Source organism: Cibotium barometz, chromosome 24 (genome assembly GCF_041138505.1).
Source record: "Cibotium barometz isolate CiBa-2024 chromosome 24, ASM4113850v1, whole genome shotgun sequence".
In the NCBI taxonomy this organism is placed as follows: domain Eukaryota; kingdom Viridiplantae; phylum Streptophyta; class Polypodiopsida; order Cyatheales; family Cibotiaceae; genus Cibotium; species Cibotium barometz.
Genome location: NC_141069.1, coordinates 28,389,565 through 28,414,699, shown reverse-complemented (window position 1 = coordinate 28,414,699; position 25,135 = coordinate 28,389,565). Strand labels below are relative to the sequence as shown.

The window sequence follows — 25,135 nt, the reverse complement described above, 5'->3', positions numbered from 1 at the left end:
ACAAATTTGACACTAAGCAATACAAATCATTCCCCAAAACAAATTTGACATTAAGCAATACAAGTCATTCCCCTTGCAATAGAATGTGTCTCTCCTCTACTTCTCTTGTGTGTGTTTTGTTGGTCCATGCTTTGCTTGATGGAAGTTTACATGGATGGGCATGATATTTGTACAAGTGGCTAGCAACTTGCAATAAAATACGTGTGAGCTCTCTTCTCACTCCCTCTACTTCTCTTGCATGTGTTCTTATGATCCATCCTTTGCTTGATGGAACCTTGCATGGAAGGGCATAATCTAGGATTCTCTATTGCATGAGTTTTTTCCCCTTTGTTAGAATAATGGACCAAGTGTAGGGATCTTCTCTTGCATCCGTCAAGGCGTATTGATCTCTCCATCCACAACCCATTGGCATGGAGCTCTCCAATGTGACAATGGAGTGAAGATCTAGGCAATGAGCTGACATAATATTATCCATCCTAATAAGTTTCACTTCTACAAATAAACCTCTCTCTCTCTCTCTCTCTCTCTCTCTCTCTCACGTGTTTGTGTGTGTGCACGTGCATGTGCACGCGTCATGTGGCTTACACATTTAGCTCCTAAGTGAGAGATCCCAAGCTCAAGTGCCAAGGGCTGTCATATGGAACATACTTCCTCACTTGGCTTTGACATTGAACTTTCCCTTGCTCCCTTTTCTTCTTCCTAAATCGGCAAGTCTTTCTTTTAAGGACTTGACTCTTGTTATGTTCAATGATAATATACACATGAAAAAGACTTGACGGAATTTTGGGAGAACACCTTATCTACACTGGTAAAACCTTTCAAATTGATGAAATTATGAGATGGTGATAAGGAATGCAATTGTGAAAAACTGAAGAGCCCTTTAATAGGTTTAAGTGTTGCATAGTCGAAAACAATCATGGTATTAACATTGTAAGTTCCCATTCTTTCTAAGAGTGTGCAATAATGCCTCACATGCATTTCTTTGATCTAAGAGAGTAGGCTACCAATATCCGTTGCGTATATAAGATAGAATCTTGCATTATTTTAACTACCTTGAGACCCACAAATGAAGAGAAGCATCTGCCCACATACAAAAGAAAAAGTAGAGATACCCTCAAAGGCATTAGGAACCTTACTTTCCAAACAAGCCATTTTGCTATCTTTGGTTGTGTACCCCTGTGCAATGACATGTATACATTATCCATGTGAAATGAGATACTCCCTACCATCATTAAGTTCCCAAATAGCTTGTATGCAAGATGAAGACCACGAGCCATATTGGTTTCTCCTTGGACATTTCACATTTTGGCCCACACACCAAGAAGGACAAGCACAATATTTGGTTTGCATTCTTGGGTTGCTCTTGCTCCCATCAGAGCTGCCTAGCCCGTGTGGCAGCCCATCATCACTTAACGAGAATTTATGCAGAGAATGCTCATGGACAAAACTTGGTAGCATGGCGGTTGAGTGTGATGTCCTTGGAATCAAAGTCATCAAATATACTGCATGTTTTTTCTCAGCTTCACTTAGGGCGTTGTTCAACATATCAGAGCATGTAAGATTAGAATATCTCCAATATGCAGCGGGTCAATTCTTTCGTCATGACACCTATATTGAGAATTAAATAATATGTTTGATTCACCCTAGATTCATTTCTTTTTGTTGCAAGAAAGACAACTCTTAAGTATGAAAGAATCAATACCAAATCACAGCTAGAAGCTGGAAATCCTCAGTGTAAGATAATTGCAGCCAGTCAAGGGCACGGTGATGCTAAGAGAGACCCGTGGGAGACGATGATCCCACTCTCCTCATGAAGAGAACGCACTTTGCTTGCACTGATCTAGAAGGTCCTTGTATACATACCCAAGTGGTCACAAGGGTATGAATAGGCACCATACCATAGCCCATCTTTATCCCTCACATGCATAGAGATGCATAACAATCCAATCAAATCGTAGAACAAACATGTGGAACTCTGCAGTCAGTGGGAGAAGCCTCAGGGAGGTTTGCGTAGGTGGCAAGAAGCTTTTCTGCACACATGGCACCAGGGTCCTTTTCTCCTTGATTGGGATGGCGAGATAACGGCATTATAGGCCTCCTGTTTGCATCCCCCCACCCCGCCCCCCCCCCCCCCCCCCCCCCCGCCTCACAAACCAACACGTTGTACAAGGTAGTTTCCCTCCGAGAGCAGGGGATTTATGCATTGGTGTGTTTGCAAAGCATAAATCATGCGAAGGGATTGGCCTAGCCAAAATGCAGCTATTCTATAAGCATGGCGGAACAAATTTTGCCATCAGAAGCCTGTTGTGGATTGTACAAGCCCTATGTGAGCTTATCACGTCAAGACTTCATAGATTACTACAAACCCTTGAGAGAAAACATGAACCTGTGAGGTGTCTTCATAATTGCACTGTGTCATGCTCTACATGTACATAATTATTTCTTAGGGGTGTATGCTCTTGGTGTGTAGTCCCATCCATGCTCACAATTCACAATACCATGAAGCCTCTGTACCGGTGAGCCTCTTGTTTAATGAAGCAGTATGATTTCTTGGTGATCCTTCAGATTCATTTCTATGTTCATCGGCCTCTAATAATTGTCTGTATCTCTGCATGCCTGTGGGTGGCAGCAGCTTCGAATAATTAGAAAGTAGAACAGCTGATCTTGAGGTGGGCATCTGAGCTTGTTTATCGGACAGACGAGGTGAAACGGGACCACTAGAGCAGTAGTACATGGATCTTGGTGCTGATTGTGCTGGACCATGGGCACGCTCACTGCAATCAACATATAGATCTCATATATTGATCGCGTTCAGGTCAGAAAAACTGCATAGAATTTCACAAGTGAATGCCTTTGGGGGGCTGGGAGGCCTTCACTGGATTCCCTACTCAAAAACCCTTTCCTCTCGAGATCTATGATTGAAAATCACTAACCTCAAAGCAGCATTCTGTGGTGGCGTGCCGATAAGGCATTCCAGCTCCTTTGGAATAATCCTCTCCATCATGCCCTACAATGTATGGTAAATGAAAGCCAAATTTCCAGCCAATCAAGGAACGGCAACAATCGAAATGTTGAGAAATGTTACCTGGCACAGTGTATCACCGACGGATTGCACAAAGGAATTCAACCTGTTGTCTAGCTGTACAAATGGGTGCTCTAGTAACATCATTGCTGACGGGCGTCTGGCAGGATCTCTCTGCAGACAAAGACTCACAAAATCTTGTCCAGTGGGTGATAACGAATCAGGAATGGGGACATCATGGCAATTCATCACCTTGAACATCGCTGCATACTGGACAAAAAAAGCATTCTGTAAGACCCTCCACTATGCAGCCCTTTACATACATACATTAGACATGACCGGGCAGGACCTTTGTGGCCTATCAATGTTCACTAACCCACTAGCCTATCGGCCTAATGGCCTACGTGGGTGGTACCGTGGTCTTCAAAGACTTCTGGCCAAATGGCCTACTGACGATGAGCGGTCTGCATAGCCAGGTTTTAAAGCGTGCTAGCTAGAGTGTTGAATCATTCAGCAAGTTCAAATCCGGCATAGTATAAAGGTTGTACCTCAAACAGGTGAGTAGCCATTGTGTGTGCTGACATACATTAGTTATACCTGGACATATAAAAACCTCTTAACAAGTTTACACTTGCAGCTAGTGTTTCAGATGTTACATAAGGGACCCTTGCTCCAATGTGTTGCATGTGACGTTCCAAGACTCACCCCTTCATATTGGAACCATGGAGGTTTGCCCGTAGCCATCTCTATGACTGTACAACCAAGACTCCAAATGTCTACCGCAAGTTCAAAGCCTGGACTGTTTTGTAGGATAACCTGTGAAGTGCAAAAGCAAGCCCCATAAGTTTTACAAATAGATAGTGCAAGGAAGTGAAATAAACGAAGGCACACAGCACTGCAGGTGAATGCATGCTACCTCTGGTGCCATCCAGTAAGGGCTTCCCTTGAAGGAAAGTGTAGCTGTATGTTTTCCAATCTGCAAGGCACAACATATTATGGTGAGGTTTAACATAATTTCTGGTAGAATCCGTGCAAATCTTGATTCCAACAAGCCGCCTAAAATTCACGAAGCATAACAATAAAGACTTAAACCTTATCCCATTATTAAATTTTGACCAGTAGACCAAGAGGCACTGAGTGAGTGGTTTTAGGATACCCTCAATGTTATGTAAGCATGTAGAAGATTGAAATTGTGAGCAACTGTTACATGTCCTGTAATTACAGAATTCCCCCTAAGGCCCGAGTATTTAGGAAATCTAAAGGGCTACGCTAGTATTTTGTGATGGCCAATGTGAACTGTCAGTCATCTGTACTGGTTGACAAGCAGTCCACAATGGGCTATCAAAAAGAAGAGTTAGTTCCTACATGGCTCTAGTAACATGGCGATTCTCTCAATGTGGTCTCCCATGAAAACTCAAATGGAACCACTAAGCGCACTGATGACCCGGATGAGCTAACCTAGGATCATAAGAGTTAAAAGCTAACCCAGGATTAGGGTTAGGGCTTAGCTCGGCTTGGGGGCTTATAGGACTCGCCCAAGAGGTTAAGGCTAGCAAGGATGAGGTCTAGATTGGTCTTGGGTCAATCAAAATCATACTAGTGGCCAAAAACAATAAAAAGCATAATAACAGGGCTGGGTGCTAATGGCAGCCAGAACTAGACTATAAGAGAGTTCATCGGGCTCGCTTGTGATTAATATGAGGAATTCTTGTGGTAAAGGCATCTACCAAGTGCATTGGACCTCAAGTGCTATCACTGACTGACGATGTGGACCTCCCTGGCTCTTGTGGTTCCACACAAGAGCCAGGGAGGTGAGTTGCTAGCCAAATTTTATCATGGTCATTGATCTTGGGTTTGATGCAGGCTATTCTAACCCTAATAGGGTTCTCAGGCATGTGATCCTTACATTGGTATTACAGCCAGACTTGTTCGGCTGAGTGCTTTTGAGGCACAGTTTCTATCATAGGAGGTACTTTTCTTGTCGTGTGCTTTTCTACCTATCGCCCCCAAGAGCTTCCACATGGGTTGAATCTGCGTCTGGATAGATTCATGTGGAAGGGAGAGGATCATGACACAGGGAATAGCAGGGCAACTATTTTAAACTTTAAAAAAAGGCTTTTTTTCATTATTTTTTTACGAAATCTTGTGCTTTAGGTCTGGGCCTGCACTGCACAACGCAGTAACACCTCTGTCCATCCTAGTCTTGTCATTGTGCATACATACGTCAATGTTTGTGTGTCCATACGGACATCTGTATACTCGCAGGGCCAACAATCTGCATTTATCCCCGCCTTGTAGGATGCCTTGAACAGGTGATTCTCTTTGGAACAATGTCACCTTCGAGTCTAGATATGGTGGCTCAGGCTCCGGAAAGTGGAAATGCAACTTTTGTGCTGATAAGCACCATGGCAGTGTCACCAGGCTGAAGGCACATTTGTCACAAACAAAGGGTTTTGGCATCGGGCCATGTAAGCATGTGCCACAAGAAATCTATGATAGCCTAAAGGCTTGGAAGGCCATGCAGCTAGGTATCCCCCTTGAGGATATCCCCAATCTGGAAGAGCCTGAAGCACGTCAAAGTGTCTCCAAGAGGACTCGCAGTATCAGAGAGGAAGATACCAGAGGTGAGGTTGCAGGTGGTGTTGCAGGTGGTTCTAGAAAGAAGATGCAGATGAGGATGAGCATGAGGATGCAGATAGTAGCTAGCAGCTGCCAGCATCATTTTATTTGGACATGTTATTTAGTTTGAACTTTGGACATGTTATTTATTTTGATCTTGGATTTTGAGTCATGACTCATCACCCACGTGGTGATCCTTTTGATTCTGTTTAGTCATCAGTGATCACCCACGTGATTTGTGATATCATCATATCTTACATGTATTTTGTTTTTATTGAAATGAATTCAATGTGGTCTCTTATAAGTTATGTCAACAGTTTTTTCTTTTGTATATTTCAAGTTAAAATTATACATGCTTTTTCTATTTTGTATGAAACCTTTTTGTACCCGTTTCTTACCTTTTATGAAAGGTTTCAAAACGTATGAAACCCGTTTCATACCTGCCGTTTCAGAAACGCCTGGCTACATTGGACACAGAACATAAAGTACACATAACATAAAGTAATCTCATTATATGATTCATGATTTTAACTGTCATCTTGGCCAACAAATAGAGCAAGGGGAAGAGAAGGTAGATAGCCTTAGAAGTTAGGCCTCAATAGAGCAAGGGATGCCATAAATATTGATGGAAGAGAAAAAAACGTGCTACTTTGTGAGTTGTGCAGAGAAAACCAACATAAAGCAAAACATAACATTACCCCTTTGGAAGACCTCCACAAGGCCCAAGGACACCAAAGAGCAGGCGGGCTGAGTCGCTAACACGAGCGATGGCAAGCTAGCACACAAGACGGCGAAAACGTACAAGCGGCCACCACTAGGAAACGCGAACGAAAAAGGTACACGGTACACCATACGAAACGATTCAATGCGTAGGTTTTTTATAATATCCATGATGAAAAAAAACGTGTTCGTAAAGAACGAAACGTTTCGGACGTTTCAAACCTGTACAAAACGCGTTTCTATGCAACTGTGGTTTTGCTGGGGTTGTACACACAAATAAAGTGTGAACATATTTTTTTTGGTAGCTCATCTCCCAACCATAGCTCAAAAGCTGAGGCTAGACCAACACCACAACGTTCCCATATCACCAAGGCCCACCCCTCCAAGTTGTGCGGCTAGAGCTCAAGGTCTAGGCTTTGCTTGGGTTTCAATCCCCCTCCGAGGGATGTGTGCTTATGACACAATAACTCACTTATATAGGCTTGGGGCTAATAATAAAGCAAGAAAGCACACTTACTAACAGTTACAGTTATGAATAGGCTTTCACATTAGTCCACATCAATAAGCGCTTATAAGTCACTTATTCCATGTGTGTCCCTTCCCCGGCCATCCTAGGTATAAGCCTAGCCTCAGAATACACGCCAACCGGTGGCCTAGCACTGACTATAACATGCAGTATATTTTGGTGATATGGGACACCCGGGATGTTGCGTGCAAGGTCTCTTGATGCCTCTATATCTCTAGCTCAGGGATGCCTATACATACGAGGCATAATCCTAACCAATGTTGACACCTAGACAACGGAACTTCTCAGGATGTCTTGAGCATTGCAGCTACAAGGATAGGGTAATTTCTTGGGGGTAATGGTAATTCATTTTTTTTTCAACTAGCCTTTGGCCCAAGATCCTCCCATAGTTACCAAATTTCACCGCCCGTAAACAATTGCCCGTAGGCGCTTATTTATCCACCCGTAGGCGATGCCGCCGAGGAAGCACCAAGGGGGGTTTTGAGCCCAGGACCTCTTGGTCCTAGGCAAACACCTTCACCACTTGCGCTATCACCTCATTGGCGGGTAATGGTAATTCTTTGAGACCAGTTAGTGCTTAATAACTATATAATGTAACTTTCTTGAGAATTAAAACATGGTTTGAATTGAACCTTACGAGCTGGAAAGCTTCCACTAGTCCCCATCGCAGCTCCCCCTCTCGTGAGACCTTGTGCACACCCATCTCTCAGCACACCAGCCCCCACCCCTTCACTTCAGGTTCACACCCCTCTTGCCCCTTCTCCCTCAGCCTTGCGCCTACTTCCCCACCCCACACCTAGCTCCCTGCCTCCTCTCCCAAAATTTTGCACTTGTTTTTCCCCACGCCAACCTTCAGGCTTCTCCTTGTTTCCTCTTCTGAATCACACATACCCCTTCATCTTCGCGTTGCCCATCTGGGCTCTCCTTCACCCTTCCTACCTCCCCTATTTCCTTAGTCACCCTATGTTGCCTTGTTTCCCGCCTATTACGTACCTAGTACTAATGGACTAGTGGTCTAATCCAAGGCGAGCCTTGGGAGTAGAGGAAGAAGGTTGATACAGGTGCCTAAGGCTCATGGTTAATAATACACTCCATGGTCTGTGATGGACCAAGATTACCATCGGCTACATGACTGGATTCGACAGATCATAGACGGTCATGCCGAAGGCCTCAGCAGGCAGGCATTGGTGGTATACCAGTGCTAACTGGCATGGTTCGTGGGATTGAAGTCTTAGCCTCTTGCTCCGGGGAGGTTTGTGGACGTGAACCTATGGTTGGGTGGTGAGCTAGCCTGCACCCCTCTTAGGGGGTTTGTACTAATCACTCATGTTTTGCATTTAGGAGATTCGTGGCGTTGTAACACTTGGTATTAGAGCAACCTAAACACAAAAGATCACACAATGCACAGGTGAAGGCATGAGTGAAGGTCTCAATAAAGCTTTTCCTATTTGCTTTTGATGGTTCCTTCGAGAGACCTGATGGCTCTTTCCCCTCTGTTAAGAGGGTTCCGTGGGTTTCACACCCACAAGGAGCAGACATAGGTGGAGGAAGTTTAGTTTGCTTAAGTATCGAGAAGCAAATTTTTGATAGCTTCTTGAGTTGTACTCAGCTGAACAACATTGACCAAGATTCTCCTTAATTACTCGAATTCATGGTAGACCGATCTGAAGAACTAGATCTGGTAGATAGATCTGGACCATGTATGAGTGATCCAAGAGAGGAACCCAAGAGTAGTTGATCTCTTGGGAGGTTCAAATGGAGGTATACACCTAGGAGATGTTGGCATCTATGTCATAGGCAATGGTGTGTGAACACCATAGGATAGTTGGGGCACTTTTTACTCTCCTTAGGAGGGTTTTTTTCCCCATGTGTGTTACCTTATCATTTCATTGTACTTTCATATTTGGTACACCCAATATTCATTGTGTTACGTGCTTTCTCTCTCACAAGCTAACACGATTGTGTGCTTGCTTCTTTGTGTGTGTGTGAGTGTTGTTGTTGCTCCCCTCTCTACCCAACATTTGGTATCAAAGCTGAGGCTACACCTATTGGGGTTTAGGGGACTCTTCAGCAATTCGTGGGCAAACTGTCTAACACATCATTTAGTTGCAGATCGAGCTTCTCTTTGGGAAGCCCCACCAAAAGGGCCCAACAAAGCATTGTTAGGCCCCCACTAAGGGAGCCTAAGCTCCATCTAGGAGCTTGCCCTAGTTAGGGCAGTTGCCGCCCACCAACAATAACCAAAACCGTCGCCTCCGCCCACAATTGCCATATTTTGTAACTTGGTTGAACACAATGCTAATCAATACACTTAAATACACTAAGATTTGAAGGACACTTGCTCAAATACAAGAAGTAAATTGCTGAATTGACAAGAGGCACACAATGAGCCGGAATGGCCGACCCCTCCCTTGAGTAAATTGTATTACTATTGGAGAAATTCAATACATAGCTTCACGGGCATCCATTGCCAAATCCTCCATGCCAATGCATATGAAATTCAGCATTTAGAAAACAATGGTATGTCGATGTAGATCACCAAGGAGCTGCCTTGATGCCCGGCCCGACTTCAGTGCCCATATTCTCTACCATTGGCTCTATGTTCTACCAAGCAAGGTAGCAACATCTTCAAGAGCACATAGGACAAGAGAAATACTACACAGGGCGGCTAAACAAGGAGTCCTGCCCTTCTACTGAGTTAGTAATGACAACACGTTGTCCAATTAGCTTACCAGTCTTCATAGAAGTTGTTGCAAGCGGAAGCCTTCGCGTTGGAAGCTTTAGAAGTGTTGATATCTTCGATTTGCCGCAATCCTTCGCGACAAAAGTCTTCAAGAGGATGAAGGGAACCTTGGGAAAGCTTCCCCTATGGTTCAACTTGAGAAAGGAAGGCTGAAATTAGGGTTTTCAGCAAAAAGACCAGAAATTACAGCAAAAATGAGAGCTGTTTTGCTGAATTTCAGTCATTGGGAGTGAGTAGGAGAGTGATTAGCACTTGGAAACACTCTTGGAAGCTTGGAAAACACCCTAGCAAGTTGGGTATGGCTATGGAGAGCTTGGAAATGGAGAGAAATGGTGAAAAAACAAAGTTTTCAGCCTCCAAAAATCCTCATGAAGAGAAAACACGAATTTCTCTTAATAAGTAAGTGAATTGGGGTCCAATCAGGTGAAGGGACATGGGGAGATGCCCATTTATGAGTAAAAAGGGAGGATCAGGTCCTGGACATTGAGTCTTGTCCGCCTCGGGACTTCAGTGAGTGTGAACTTGGAAGCGGTCATAATTTATAAGTGACTTTTGGGCGCCCAAACTTTAATGAAGTGGGAACGCACTCACTTATAAATATTGGCTAAGTCCTAAGGGCTATTTGAGCCTAGATTGGGTAATACTTACCACCTGTTCACATGCCACACAACCATGTCAGCAGACAGTTTCACACACACGGTTCACGGGCGGGCGTCTCCTAGCTCGGAACTACACATAGGTCATGCAGGCATGAAAACAGCATGCAATTTCATTTGCAGGCAAGCACATAAAGATGCTATGCAATGCAGCATTGGCATGAGCAATTTCCGTTCATGAAACCATATAAGACCAAGCGTTTCCAAGCAAGTATATGCAATACCAGACCCAGTGGAAAGCCAATCCTCCAGGCGTTTCCGGGCGTGTACACAAAGGCACAAGTCCCAGCGGAAAGCCAAGTCCTCCAGGCGTTTCCGGGCATGTACACAAAGGCACAAGTCCCAGCGGAAAGCCAAGTCCTCCAGATATTCCGGGCATGATAACATCAAGTCCCAGCGGAATATCATATCCAACTATACAGCATGACACGTGTCAATCACCTGCATAGGCATATTCCATAAGCCATGGACACCAATCCAATATGTACATAGTGTGAAAGCAAGAGTGAACCATTTGGGTGGCCAAATGGTAACATATTCCACCTATAGGAGAAGACTCGCCCAGCAATCACTTAGAGAAGCCCCAAATCAATTTTTTGATTTGGCCAACTCCGCCTCCTCTGCCCTAGCACTGCCCATCAGCAGGTTGAGCTGCCAACTCCACCCACCGCTGCCACCAGCACCACTGTTGTAGAGCCCATTTTCAGAAGTCAAATTTTTTTGATTGTTTTTGGATAGGTGTATTACTCATCGTTTTTCGAGTCTCCCAAGCCAAAGGAATCTAGAATCGGACCCGCTTAGGCCATCAAAACCCTTCTGCAAATTTTCGGGTTTTCCAAAAACAAAGCTGAATCAAGCCCTAGGTTGAATCCAAAAATTCCTCGTGCTCTCTTTTTGTGCAATCGGCATCAACATACGACATTCTGACACCCATCACTAGGGTCCTTTTTGGTCATCAAGCCTCTGTTCAGATAACTTTTCTGAATGGGAGAAGAATTAGGGTTTCATGTGAGAGACAAACACACAGAGAAGAAGGGAGAGAGAGAGAGAGACATATGTAGGGATAAGTCAACTCAAGAATATGAGTGTGTGACTCCCCTATCACACATGTATATTTTGCACTAGTACACATAGTGCACTTAGTACATTAAAAGTACTAAGTGTACTATGTACTATAACTTATGGGCTTGTACACACTATAAGGGTGGGCATAATGCCTTTACCCCAACAACCTCCCACTTAAAGGCAAAGTGCCCTTAAATGAAGGAAAAGAAAAATCAGCATGTACATGATAATATACAAGGCCATATCAAGGCTGAAACTGGCCTCATCCAATGCCCATCAAGTGTCTGCAATGAGCAAACCGCTTCGAAGGCAAACTCTTTGTCAACAGATCAGCCGGGTTGTCATCCGTATGAATCTTAACAAGCTGAATTTGCTTGTTCTCTATCACCTCTCTGATGAAGTGATAGTTCACATCCACATGCTTCATCTTTGCATGAAAGACAGGGTTCTTTGCCAACTGGATGGCACTCTGACTGTCACAATGCAACAATGGAATATCCCCTGTATAACCCAAATCAACCACTAGCCGAGATAGCCATAATGCCTCCTTGCAAGCCTCTGTGGCTGCAATATACTCGGCCTCTGTAGTAGATAAGGCAGTGCACTTCTGCATCCTGGATATCCATGACACAGCACCTCCTGTGAATGTAAACACATAACCAGTAGTTGACTTCCGGTTATCTGGATGACCGGCATAATCCGAATCCGTGTAACCATGCACTAATGCATCCTGTTTGCCAAAACAAATGCACATATCCTGTGTGCCCTTCAGGTATCTCATGACACCTTTCATTGCTTCCCAATGCTTCTTGCCAGGGTTCGCCATGTATCTAGAAACTACCCCCACTGCAAATGCAATGTCCGGCCTGGTAGCAACCATGGCATACATGAGACTGCCACAAGCTGAAGCATACGGAATCTTGGCCATATCAGCCCTGCCACTATCCGACTGTGGGCTGTCCATAGCACTGAGTTTCACATATGGAGGCAAAGGAGTACTAGTCTTCTTCCCCCCGTCCATATTGAACCTCTGCAAAACTTTGCCAATGTATTCCTTCTGAGACAAATACAACACACGCTGATTTCTGTCTCGAAGTATCCGCATACCCAAAATGTGATTTGCATCACCCAAATCCTTCATATCAAAGGTCTGATGCAGCCTCTTCTTCAAGGCATCCATCTCTTTACGAGATTTCCCGGCAATCAACATATCATCAACATACAAGATGAGGATCAATAGACTGCCATCCAAAGCTTTCTTGGTGTATAAGCATTGATCTATGTCACTTCTCCTGAAATCCTGGGATTTCATGAATGTATCAAATTTATGATACCATTCCCTTGGTGCCTGTTTGAGCCCATAAAGACTCTTTTTCAGCTTGCATACAAGCTTCTCCTTTCCATTAACTGCATAACCCTCTGGCTGTTGCATATATATCTCCTCATGGAGATCACCGTGAAGAAAAGCAGTCTTCACATCCATCTGAATCAAGTCCAGATCATCATGAGCAACCAAAGCTAATACAGCTCTAAGTGTGGTCATTTTGACCACTGGAGAGAAGATCTCATCAAAGTCCACACCATATTCCTGCTTGAAGCCCTTAGCCACTAACCTGGCTTTGTATCTTGGCTTTGCATCAGGTGCAACTTTGAGCCTGTAAACCCACTTGCATGGCAAAACCTTCTTGCCTATAGGCAAATGCACCAACTTCCATGTTCCATTTTTGTGCAGAGAATCCATCTCTGACTTCATGGCACGCTCCCAAAGAGCCTTGTCTGCCCTCTGTAAAGCCTCCTTATAACACGAGGGCTCCCCACAGTTAGTGAGCATCAAGTAGTCAACCCCTGGAACAAACCTGTCAGGGGCTCTGGAGGGCCTTGTGGACCTCCGTACCCAATGACCATCATTTGCAGGTTGCTGTCCAGCCTGCATATCACCTATTGGTGGCTCCTGTTCCATGCCATATGGTTGAAAGATCATGCCCGGTATCTCCTCTAACTGTGGGATATCCATAGGGATATCTTCTGCCATCTCTGGCTGTCCATTTGGACCATTTTCAGCACCATTTAAGAGCTGGTTTTGTTGCTGTAATGGCTGATTTACAGCCCTTGGTTGTTGTCCATGATGTCCATCATCATCAAAGATGACTCTGCCAGGCTCCTGTTGCCTTGCAGGCTCCTTATACATGCATGTTTCATCAAAAATGACATCATTGCTGCGTATAATCTTTCTATTCATGGGATCCCAAAGTCTATACTCCATTTCACCTCTGTCACCATATCCTAGGAATATGCATTTGTGAGACTTAGGATCAAGTTTGGTGTGCATTTCCCTGCGTATGTGCACGTACACAACGCAACCAAACACTTTCAAGTGCTTGTAGGACGGAGGCTTCCCTGTCCATACTTCCTCTGGCACTTTCCCACCAAGCCTCGTGTTAGGTGACCTGTTTATAAGATGAACGGCTGTCATAACAGCTTCAGCCCAAAAACCATGAGGTAACGCAGCATGTGACAACATAGAACGGACCTTCTCCTGAATGGTCCTGTTCATCCTCTCTGCTGTCCCGTTTTGTGGAGGATCATAAGGAGTAGAGAGCTCCCTCTTGATGCCTTTAGCATCACAAAAGTCCTGAAACTGTTTGGACATATACTCTCCACCATTGTCGGAACGCAAAGCCTTTAGTGTTTTGCCAGTTTGATTCTCAACAAGAGCAACAAACTTCTCAAACACTGAGAATGTATCACTCTTCAAACGAAGAGGATAAACCCATACCTTGCGTGTGGCATCATCAATAAAAGACACAAAATATTTTTTCCCTCCCAAAGAAAGCTGAGGCATCTCACATACATCTGTATGCACAAGCTCTAACTGAGCATCTTTCTGTCCAAGAGCTTTCTTGTGGGGGCACTGGAGTTGCCTGTATACAATGCTCACAAAACTGAAAACTTGAAAACTTTAGAGAAGGCAAGTAACCAAAACGAGACAATTGCTCCATTCCTTTGACACTCATGTGTCCCACATAGAGATTTCCGGCAGCTCGGTTGCATTTACGTTAGCATGGTGACAAACACCTGCATGCATGAAGTAAAGAGTGTCCACCTTAGAGCCTCTGGCAACAACCAGTGAGCCCTTACTAATCTTCCACTTTCCACGACCAAATGTGGTAACATAATCAGCATCATCAAGCTGTCCAGTAGAAAGCAGGTTCTTCTTGATCTCAGGCACATGCCTGACATCATGGAGCATAAGCTGTGAGCCATCTGAAAACACAAGCCTCACATCACCTCTGCCAAGAATCTTGCATGCATGGTTGTCACCCAAATAAACTACTCCTTCATTGCCAGCAGTATACCTGACAAACAAGTCTCTGCAACCTGTGACATGAAAGGAGGCACTTGAATCAATGATCCATGAGTGCATACCATGACCATCTCCTGCAACAAGAAGTGAATGGGCATCAAGTGAAGACGTGAATAGGACTTCATCCTCACTGTCACCTGCATGTGACACATTGACTTCTTCAATCTTGACTCCACTTTTGCCCTTTGGCTTTGCATCTTTGGCTTCATCTTTGTCTTTGTCCTTTCCTTTGCCCTTTTCCTTTTGATCATTCTTCCATTTGTAGCATTGCTTTTTGAAGTGTCCCTTCTTGCCACAATAATGGCAATACACACACCACCTAAAACTCCCATATGCACACAAACACACACAAATTACAACCTCACACTTACACACACTCCTAAATCAAACACACACACAACGTAAACTTCCACATACACACACACCCCTAAATTAGACTCTCACACACCATATACAACTCCCAAAGTGTAACTTCTTTTAATTTTTATGCATCATTGCATGTATTATAATTGAGTTGAAATTCTCTCTATACTGTAGATTAAAGTGGAGGTGAAGCAATCTGAAGTTCAATCATGTGAACATCAATTGTAGCTAGTGCTGCATATGGAGAGACAAACCCAAGCATTAGATCTAGGTATTGCCACCTCCTTATATAATTTGGCTATCGCTATAGCTACACATGTAGGAGAAGGCACAGTACAAAAAGAAACCATGGAAGATTCAACAAAAGGGTCAGACCGCAACCAATGTGTTGGTTATGGCTTGTCTCTTAATCATGTTTAATCAACATTTTGTTCTTAATTAGGCTTAGGGCTATGGATCAGTACAACAAGGCTTCCGTACATGTAACATTGGCATTAGAGCATTTAGGCTCAACCACTAAGCATAGGTCCCAAGGATGTGCACAGATCCATCAGAAGAATGCAGCAAGGGAGCAGATTGAGTGGTCTCCAACAAGCGAAGCTAGAGCATTCTCTGGGGGTATGTACTCAGAACCAGTACATCATTAAGCTCTCGAGTTAGTTCCAAAGGCCTAGCAACAGGCATGATCAATTCCAGTAGGTGACCCACCACTGTGTTAAGGGAATGGGATAGCATACATGGGGATAGCAGTGGAGCAAATGTTCAGTTGCAAAGTCCTACCAATGGGCATCATCAGTTCTAGCAGGTGACCCGCCGTTGTGTTAAGGGGAAGGGATAGCAGGCATGGGGACAACAGTGGAGCAGATGATCAGTTCCAAAGGCCTAGCATGGGCATGATCAGTTCTGGCAGGTGACCCAGTGCTATGTTAAGGGGAAGGGATAGCAGGCATGGGGAGCAGATGCTCAGTTCTTCAGCAAGACTTGGAAGTGGAGATTAGAACTGGAAGGTGTTCAGACAAAAAAGAGTCAAAGTCAACAGTCCATGGAAGAAGGATAACAAGTGTCCATCCCATCATCAAGTTGAGCAGGAGAGGATGTCACATGCACGCCCGTGCCATGGCTAATCTCCAGCATGAACCTGATAAAGACAGCATTTAGAGCATCATCTCCAGTAGCATCATCACCATCAGCATCACGATCACCATCATTATCATCATCAGCAGCAGCATAAGAGGGCATGGGAACCCAATCAGCAGCCATCAGGGGCATTCAGGCAACAGTCAGCAGCCCATAGGGGAGCAGCCAGTCGGCTAGCAAAAGTATGAAGGCCAGCACAAGGGACAGCACTGAAGTAAAGCACAGCATATTAAAAAGGATTTAATAAGCATGGGAACCCAGTCCGCAGTCATCAGGGGCATTCAGGCAGCAGTCGACAGCCCATAGGGGACCCTAGCAGCCAGTGGCTATCATCAGTATGAAGGCCAGCACAAGGGACAGAAGTGAAGCAAAGCGCAGCATATTAAAAAGGATTTAATACCTATTATTTGTCCAGCAACAAGCGGACAGCTTTTGGGCTGGTGTAGTCGTGAAGGTGCGGCTAGATGATGCAAAGCAAGGTAGCCGGTGCTCTATGGCTGTAGGGACTTGTTGAGGAGAAGAAAGACATATAGCAAAAGCTTATTGAATCTATAACAACAAGAGAGATTGGGACATGGTCCTGTGAGTTCCTCTTGGTTGTATCATGTTACTGATTCTCTTTACCCTTTTGTAATAGACTTAGGAGAATAGTTTATTTCTCTTCCCTAGCTATTTGTCCGGGAACAAGGAAAGTGTTTATTCTTGTTTTCATGCACATGCTGGAAATCTAGTGCAAAGCACCCTCATACTTGTACCAAAGGAATACTCCTTGGAATGAAGTTTTTCCTGAGGGGGGACGGCCTATTCCGACCCTAGTGATGTGTTGAGAGAGGTTAGCTTTCATTCAGTGTAGAATTTCTCATTGGTTTGCAAGTGTATTCAAACTAGGATTGGTACTACTCGTGCCCAGGCTGGTACACCCAACCTGCAATGTGGAGACCCTTATTCGGAGTTAGTTGGTACCTTATTAAGGTCTAGGTCAAGAGATGAGGCTTAATGCCTATAAAAGCACTATACTTGGGAGGTTCTTATAGCAGTAAGAGTATCATTTGAGTTGTGCAACATTTCTCTCTTGTTGTCTATCGCAGCTCTCTCTCTCTCTCTCTCTCTCTCTCTCCCCCCCCACCATTGTCATGGATTGAACTTCCTCACTCTAATTGAACCCCCATCTCTCCTACACTCACATCATGGAAATCTTCCACCCTCCATAGCATGAGCTCCAGATCCTATGAATACCAACATGGTATCAGAGCACGTTCATATGCTTCATGTTGTTTTTTTTATTTCTGCATTTTAGGGTTTCCATCTGAGTTTTAGGGTTTGTTGTTGATCAACCATCTTCCTTGCGTTTTCTGAAGTGAGCCATCATCACGGCTGCATTTTGATGCTACTGCCGCCATCATCATCATCATCAGGGCTGCATTTTTTATGCTGCTATATCGACATCATCACCAGCATCATATATGTCTAAGCAACAGCCTATCAGCCTGTTGCCTGCGACAACCTCTCCGTCCGAGCCACCATTGAAACCGATCCCATCAAGTGGGAATAGACTCCGTTGGACACCCACACGCGCAATAGCACAACTTAATATCACAATTTGAAATGGACAACTTAATAACAACTTGAAATTGAAATGAAATGAAATGAGATAAATGGACACCAGCACTGGGGACATCATTCACACCCTTCGGGGGAGATGGGAGCACCTCTCACAGAGGTGACTCAAGGCAGATTAAGGCAGATGCACCAACATCTCGCGAGACACCACACGGAGGCACACGGCCCACCAACAGTCAATTGAAAACGCACAAAACGAAAGCTGACATGAAGTCTGGGCCCCTTCCTTTGCAGGGAGGCGACAAACAGATCTAGCATTATAGGCCCCCGATGTGTCTTTTCCCACCCATTAAAAACTTCTAGGTTTGTGACCATGAGTCTAAGAACATATGATGTGCCCTTGGGACAGCAATGATTAATTTTTGTGGGATGCAAACCATGGACATTTAATAGTAGGTGAAGTGTAAAGTTCCCAATGGTGTGGAAGTGAACTTTCTTATGAGGAGGTTGTGTGTATCTTTGAACCTTCAGACAACCATAGTTACAATCATATCCAATGTTTGGAAAAAAGTGTCCATGATACTTCAGTATGATGTTTTCAGAAGGTTGAGATGTTTGAGAATATCAAACGTGCAACCTTTTACTATAAGCAATGATTGATTTAAGAAACGATGCTGCCTCATGCTCTCGTCACAACATGTTTGGGAACCATATGTTTGTAAAAAAAGGGATCCCACATACAGTATGTATGATACCCCAAGTATGGTTGGCAGCTCCAAAAATTTCATACATTTTCATGATGTAGAGTATGAAAGGCCCTCTATCCTAACTGGTCATCTCCATATATCCACTAGCCCTCAAGGGTCACCCCATCTCATCACATCAGCACTTACGTGCACACAAGCAGAACAGGTGTGCCGACATGCACACTCCTACTAGTGAACATCGTATACAAATACATGTTTACACAATTCTATGTGCCTACAATGGTAAGGAAACAAAAAGTGCATACACATACAAATGCAAATGTGAGCCCACATGAAAGGACGACCTTATCTTGCAATTTTGGGTATAAGTATAAGAAAAGAGAGAAAATGTAAATAAAAACTATAAAATAGTGTGCAAACACAAATTATCCTTCATTATAACCATGTGACAGGAGTTGGCATTTGCATTACAAGCTTTGCCATGCCGAAGTCTGCCAGCTTCACTTTTCCATCTTGGTCCACAAGAATATTTGCACATTTGATGTCCCTACAACACATACATGCATCAAGCTATTAGAAAGTGCATAGAAAAGTCCAGCTTGCCTCCTAGAAGATCCCATAAATCCTATAAAAGAAACCTAGGATTAAAAGCATGCTTCTCACAATAGTGTGAGAGCATATTGAAATCTCTTTCAAGAAAAGAATCTCATTTAACAACATTTAACATCATTATAAAAATTTCTAATGGATAGTGGATTCAGCAGAAATACAAATGACACAAAAGGAAGTCTTCTCAGGAATGTCATATATACTCGTTTCATCAAAGAATTAGATAGTTCCTTAATTCAGCTGCCATTAAGCATTATGATTCTACAAGCACAATCAAAACATTAAACTTCGTGGCCCTGGATTCCCACGAGGCATCTGTCCTGTGTCTCTGTAGGGAGCCTCCTAAAGCTGGCCCACTCTCCCAGCGACTGAGCAGGACCAGAGCTGAGTGAGAGAGTGTGCCCAAGAGGTGGCCATTGGGCATCCTAAAGAGGGGGTTCCAAATCAAGGGCTGGCGGAATCTCTCCTCGTTAAAGGTCGGGGGTAACTGGGTGAGGGCTGGCTTGAGGTGGCCCCAAGCTCTGATCAAACTCGCAGCAAAGTGGTCCTCGAAGGAGGAGCTGAGGCCGCAGGCTCTAGCTTGCATGAAAATCCACCGCACACTAGGGTCCTATGGACCACCGAGAGACGCCGTGCGGGCCAAAATCCAAGTAAGGAGGAAGGCCTTCCAGGACTGCTCCCCCTAGCTAAAGGCCTCGAACGAAGAGGGTTCTGCTCTGAATAGCTGGATCAATGATGCCGAACCCACCACGATGACCGGGCTAAATCATAAACCTTCACGTCCTCGTAGGGGACGGACACCTTTCCCTGCCCAAAGAAAGTTCCAGATCAGCCTCTACACCTGTCCGATGCATGCCTGGGAGAATTCCCAGCAAGAGGTAATTTACCACATACCACGCGAAGTGCAAGGGAGAGCCAGTCGGTGCTCCATGCTCCCAGCAAAGGAGCTTCTTCCGAATGCTCAAAAGTACAGGGGAAAGATCGGCCCATGTAGTTGGCTTCATATGGAGATCCTTCAGCCAGGAGAAGGCCTTATACTAAAGCATAATTTGAATTTGACTAATACACTGAAGCTCAGTGTACTTGTATGGATCAAAAAAGGCAGTCCACTTCCCAAGCCAGCTATCCAAGTAAAGCTCCTCACACTAACTGTCTTTGTAAATCAAGAACAATGGTGAATAAATAATCCACAAAAGGAGATGCAAGAGGTTGAGGAGTAGGTGAAGGTTGACCGAGAGGTAGAGGAGGTTGCACATAATCCATATTCTTGCTTAAAGGGTTGAGGATATGTAGTAAAAGCACAGATAAGATCATTACCCAATACCGCTCCACTAATGGGTTGTCCCGTATGATGAGATTGTACATGAAGTGGAAATCATGTGTACTTGAGTGCCGAGTGGTACCACTGCAGACTGCATGGCAGTATCGCCCACGACATCGTGTATATAAGACTCGGCTGGCCACCAAAAGCACGAACCCCCGAGTTGCTTCTTGTTCCACCGTGGAGAAGAGTTTGCAGAAAATTAGCAAACGTGCAAGGAATTAAGCAGTACAGAGTGTTAAAGATGATTGCTAGTAGGGGGTAGATAACATAAGCTTCAGCGTTTTAGGTCGACTTTCAGCCCATGCTTCAAGCGTGCCGGCTAATATGTACCCAAAATGTTTTCTGTTTGTGGGATTAATTGAATTAATTTATGTGACCTTTGATATGAAATTGGAAACCTTTCTTTAGTATGAGATCCGTTAAAATCCCTATTTTATCTACATGATTACAACGTGTCTGCCAGCTTCATAGGGTATGTGTCCTCTCTTTACGCAGTGCACCCTCTCTCTCTCTCTCTCTCTTTCACTCAAGGTCTATGCCCTCCCAATGTCTGTGTGTGTCTCTCCTCGATATGCTTGCATAGAGGCTGTCTCTCTCACAAGGGGCGCCCCCCCCCTCTCTCTCTTCAAGTCTGCTCGAATGAGGCAGACAACCTTCCTTCATCGCCTCTGTCTTTCCGAGCAACCGTCACCTTCCTTCATCACCTCTGTCTTTCCGAGCAACCATCGCCCCTAGGGTCTCTCTCTCTTCAAGTCTCCTCGCATGAGGTAGATGACATTCCTTCTTGTGAGGTAATCATCGCCTTTGTCTTTCCAATAGCGCGAGCAACCTCCATCTTCTTGCGTCTCTCGCTTCGCTGCACTATACGCTAAGGTGCCTGATGAAGGGAGGAGCCTTTAATAATTAATGCCCGCGCATTGCACTATACGCTAAGGTGCCTGATGAAGGGAAGAGCCTTTAATAATTATTACAACACTAATAAAAGTCTCAATATACAACACTAATAAAAAGCAAGCTGCGCGGCCAGATTTTTAGGTCACTTATGCCTATGATACTTTTTTTTAGAATGTCCTGTAGACTCTCAGCCACGCACCTATCCTGCTGCCAGCCCTATGCACAAAAGTGGCCCTGCTGTTCTAGGGCCAGCTGTACAGCCAGTTACCCACATATCTCCCCATCGCTTGTGTGCATAGAAAACAGTGCTGACACCAGTCAAAAAGCTATCCTGCACGCTCCAGTCCATCGCCTCTCATCTCTCTTTTCCACACTCCCCGACAATCTTGCAAACCAATGAAGAGGCTACAAGGGAGGAGACTATAGATGCCAGGAGCTGGAGGTCCACTTTCGAAAATAGGCAAGGGGCCGGTCAGGGATGATATAGCGGCTGCCGCCATGGAGTCCTCCTGGATGGGTAAAGACCAGAGAAGCCAACTCTTGCCGAAAAACAACAGCCCGAGCACTTGGAAGCTCACAAAAGTGCGAGAACAAAGGGCAGGGAGGGTGAAGAAGGACGAAGAGGGATAGCAACAGGAGAGGCGGAAGGGCGTGCAGGAGGCGGGGGACGAGAGTGGGAACACAGCCAGGAGAAGGCGGAGGCAGAGTGCGAGGAGGGAGGCAGAGGGGAGCACAAAGGAGGGGCGAGGCCCGGAGGAGGAAGCGGGGCGCACAAAGGAGGATGAAGGGGAGCGCAAAGGACAAGGGCCAGGTGCGTGCAGGAGGGGGTAGGGGGCAAGTGCGTAGATGGGGGGAGCTCCAGCCTTAGTTCATGCGGGCCAACATCTATGCACGTCTTGGTGAAATTACAAAGGGGCTTAGCCATATAAATATATAAAAGCTTTTTCTTTTATTAATAAAGCTTTTCTCCCACATTATAATGATACAAGACTTAAAATTTAAAAAAAAAAGGGGTGCCCACACTTTCATAACATGGCACAGATGACCTTTAAAAATAAAAGTGCTCGCCCATGTCACTCATAAAGCGGGTTTTACAAGGTTTAAATGAATTACGACGTTTACAATGGAGTTTTCATGTTCAAAGCCAACATGTAAACATATAACAAACAAATCACTCCACACGCCCTGGGGTTGCCTCAGGACAACATATAACAAACCAAAGAGCACATAGCATACACATGCTCAAGCATAAATCCAGTGTCACACACACTTATGCTAGTGCAAAACACTCATGCAAGAAATCTCCATTCATGATGCTTGTACCGTCATGAGCTCGTCTCAAGAACTGGATCAAAGAATCATACCACTTGATCCTAAGAACCCGAGAGTCATACCACTTGCTGCTCCTATTAGGCATAGATCCGGGAATCGTACCACTGATCTATCTTGCCACCAAACTCTGGGAATAGTACCACTTGAGCCACTAGCTCACCACTAGAGCAAATACACCTAGACTCCGGGGATTGTACCATTTGAGTCCATTAATGTAAACATATCCATGGATAAAACTGGCCAACAAGTAACTTTTATTAACAAATAAAAGTTATTAAAAAGATAATCAGGGACTAATCCAAAATGGTGACACCTAGCCAAGCAACCAACACACACGGGTGATAAGAGAACCCAAATAGTAAGTTTTCCCAACCCCGACTTACGCACTCCTGGAAACTAGGGTTCTATCCTAACCAAGCAGCCAATGCACACGGATGATGAAAATAAAAATTTTAGCAATACCAGTGTCTCTATACCAACTATACAACACTCGTGCTTATGTGCTAGGGTTTGAGAGTAGAGCGCAACCAAATCAAAAACACACACCACACACAAGATTCCTACAACTTTTGTTCTGTACTATGTACAAGAAAGAAGTTTTGCAACTGGAATTCAAGTACAAAGGTTGATTAAAAACGAAGACGTCAGTTCTCACCCCTGCTCTGCTGTAGTGAAACTCTGTAGACGCCTAGCGCAGAGAAGTATGCAGATGAAAATGAAAATTTTCCAATATGCACAAATATAGCACCCTGAGGTGCTGGTTGGCCTGTTAATTAGATGCCAGCCTGTTCTCCTTGTGGTATGAGTCCATATCCGTGTCTCTCTGTGGCGCTGTCTCTAACAAGAACTGGCCAAATCTGCGCTGGTCTGCGGACTCCATGATCTAGCGGAGTGAGGGATGTCCACTGAAGATGGTGGTGTATCTCTCTCTAATGACACTATATGCTCTGCATCTGCATACATAATGTTCCTCACTCTCAACCTCCTCCTGGCATAGTCTGCATATCCTCTCTGCTCTGGGGATCCGTGCTGCCCTACCTGCCTCAATCTCAAGCTGGTGTGATGACACTCTGAGCTGGCCAATCGCCACTCGGGCACTGTGAGGCATGTACACATCCATGTATCCAGGTCTCTGTATGAATCCGTCCGCTGAGATACGCATAAACTGATCTCTGTAGTATAGCATCTTCGGCGGTAGAGGCTAACTGGGTGTAATCCAAGTCTCTTGAGTGTATCACTGCCATAAATCCTACCGAAGGACTCTGTTCCTCTCACTGTGAGAGAGCTGGATGTGTGGTGCATGTATATCATACTGGAAAGGTGGCAGGTGCTCTATGTCGAGACCATGTTGAGTGAGCCACTGTATCATCTGTGACTACCATGACCTCCTATCTCCACTCTCTGCGCGAGCTGCCTGGACGCCTCAAAAGCTCTATGTGAGAGTCGATCTGATGGCATATCTCTGATCCTCTGTATGAAGCAGATCATCTGGAAGAGAGCCTCTACTAGCATAGGAGGTGCAGCAAACTCCATCCGAACAATTTCATGTGGGACGGAGGGTTTGCTGCGGATCATCCGTGAGAGCATGAGAATCTGAGGCCTCTCTATCTGAGACCATGTGGAGGTAGCGAGCCCGTGACTAGTGTGTCAAACAACCCCCACTTCGTGCGGGGCTCTTGGAAGTGTGCCTGGTGACACTGTCTCTCTAGCATGGCCAGAGCTGCATACCCTCGTGTGAGTCTATTCCTGGCTGCCTGTGCCATAGTAAATCTTCCTGGCGGAGTCGTAAATGTAATCCCCAGGTACACATATGAGTCTACCACCTCTACCTGTCCTCCTGCTAGTGTGAAGATGGCCTGTCGTCGAACCGGCCCTGAGGTGTGGTGGAAAATCATGGCCTTGGTTTTCCCAAGGTTCACTGTAAGCCCCCTCTATGTGCAGAAGTCATCGAGTGCATAGAGATGGTGCTGTAGTCCCATCCACGACTCAAAGACCAAATAATATCATCTGCATATAGTATAATGTGGACGTGGTACCTGAGATGTCTACCCCGTCCCCACCACCGTGACCAATGAAGTCAGCCACCTCATCGATGTATAGCCCAAATAGTGTAGGAGAGAGTGGGCATCCTTGCTTCACACCTATGGTGCTAGCAATAACATCAGATAGCCCCCCTGGGCATCGTATGCGCCTATGGTGCTAGCAATAACATCAGATGGTGCTTCACACCTATGGTGCTAGCAATAACATCAGATAGCCCCCCTGGGCATCGTATGCGCCCGAGGACCTGCTCATATAAAGCATAGATGCCCCAAATCATCTCTGATGGGATCCCCAATGACTGTAGGCGCTGGAAGAGTCTCTCTCGTGGCACCGTGTCAAATGCTTTTCGGAAATCCACAAAGCAGCAGTATAATCTCTTCTCCCGCGCCCTAGCCTGGTCAATCAGACATCTCAGAGTGAATATATGGTCAATAGTGGAGAAAGCTCGTCG

The 25,135-nt window shown here is 45.0% G+C and overlaps 1 protein-coding gene across 3 annotated transcripts in view; it reads right to left on the bottom strand.

The window, feature by feature from the left end:
* Positions 1–2,239: 2,239 nt before the first annotated feature.
* LOC147625117 (mitogen-activated protein kinase kinase kinase YODA-like) overlaps positions 2,240–25,135 on the bottom strand; it is a 71,024-nt gene continuing 48,128 nt past the window's right edge. For 2 of the 3 annotated variants that reach the window (XM_086818385.1, XM_086818387.1), the window contains 6 exons: positions 18,954–19,029; positions 3,939–3,998; positions 3,728–3,838; positions 3,086–3,292; positions 2,934–3,007; positions 2,240–2,774 (listed from right to left, as the gene is read on the bottom strand). In XM_086818385.1, the coding sequence (XP_086674511.1) occupies positions 2,483–2,774; positions 2,934–3,007; positions 3,086–3,292; positions 3,728–3,838; positions 3,939–3,998; positions 18,954–19,029 (820 nt within the window). In that variant the 3' untranslated portion in view covers positions 2,240–2,482. Of the gene's footprint in view, positions 2,775–2,933; positions 3,008–3,085; positions 3,293–3,570; positions 3,620–3,727; positions 3,839–3,938; positions 3,999–18,953; positions 19,030–25,135 lie in introns of those variants that run through there. The other variant, XM_086818386.1, reaches the window with a different exon arrangement.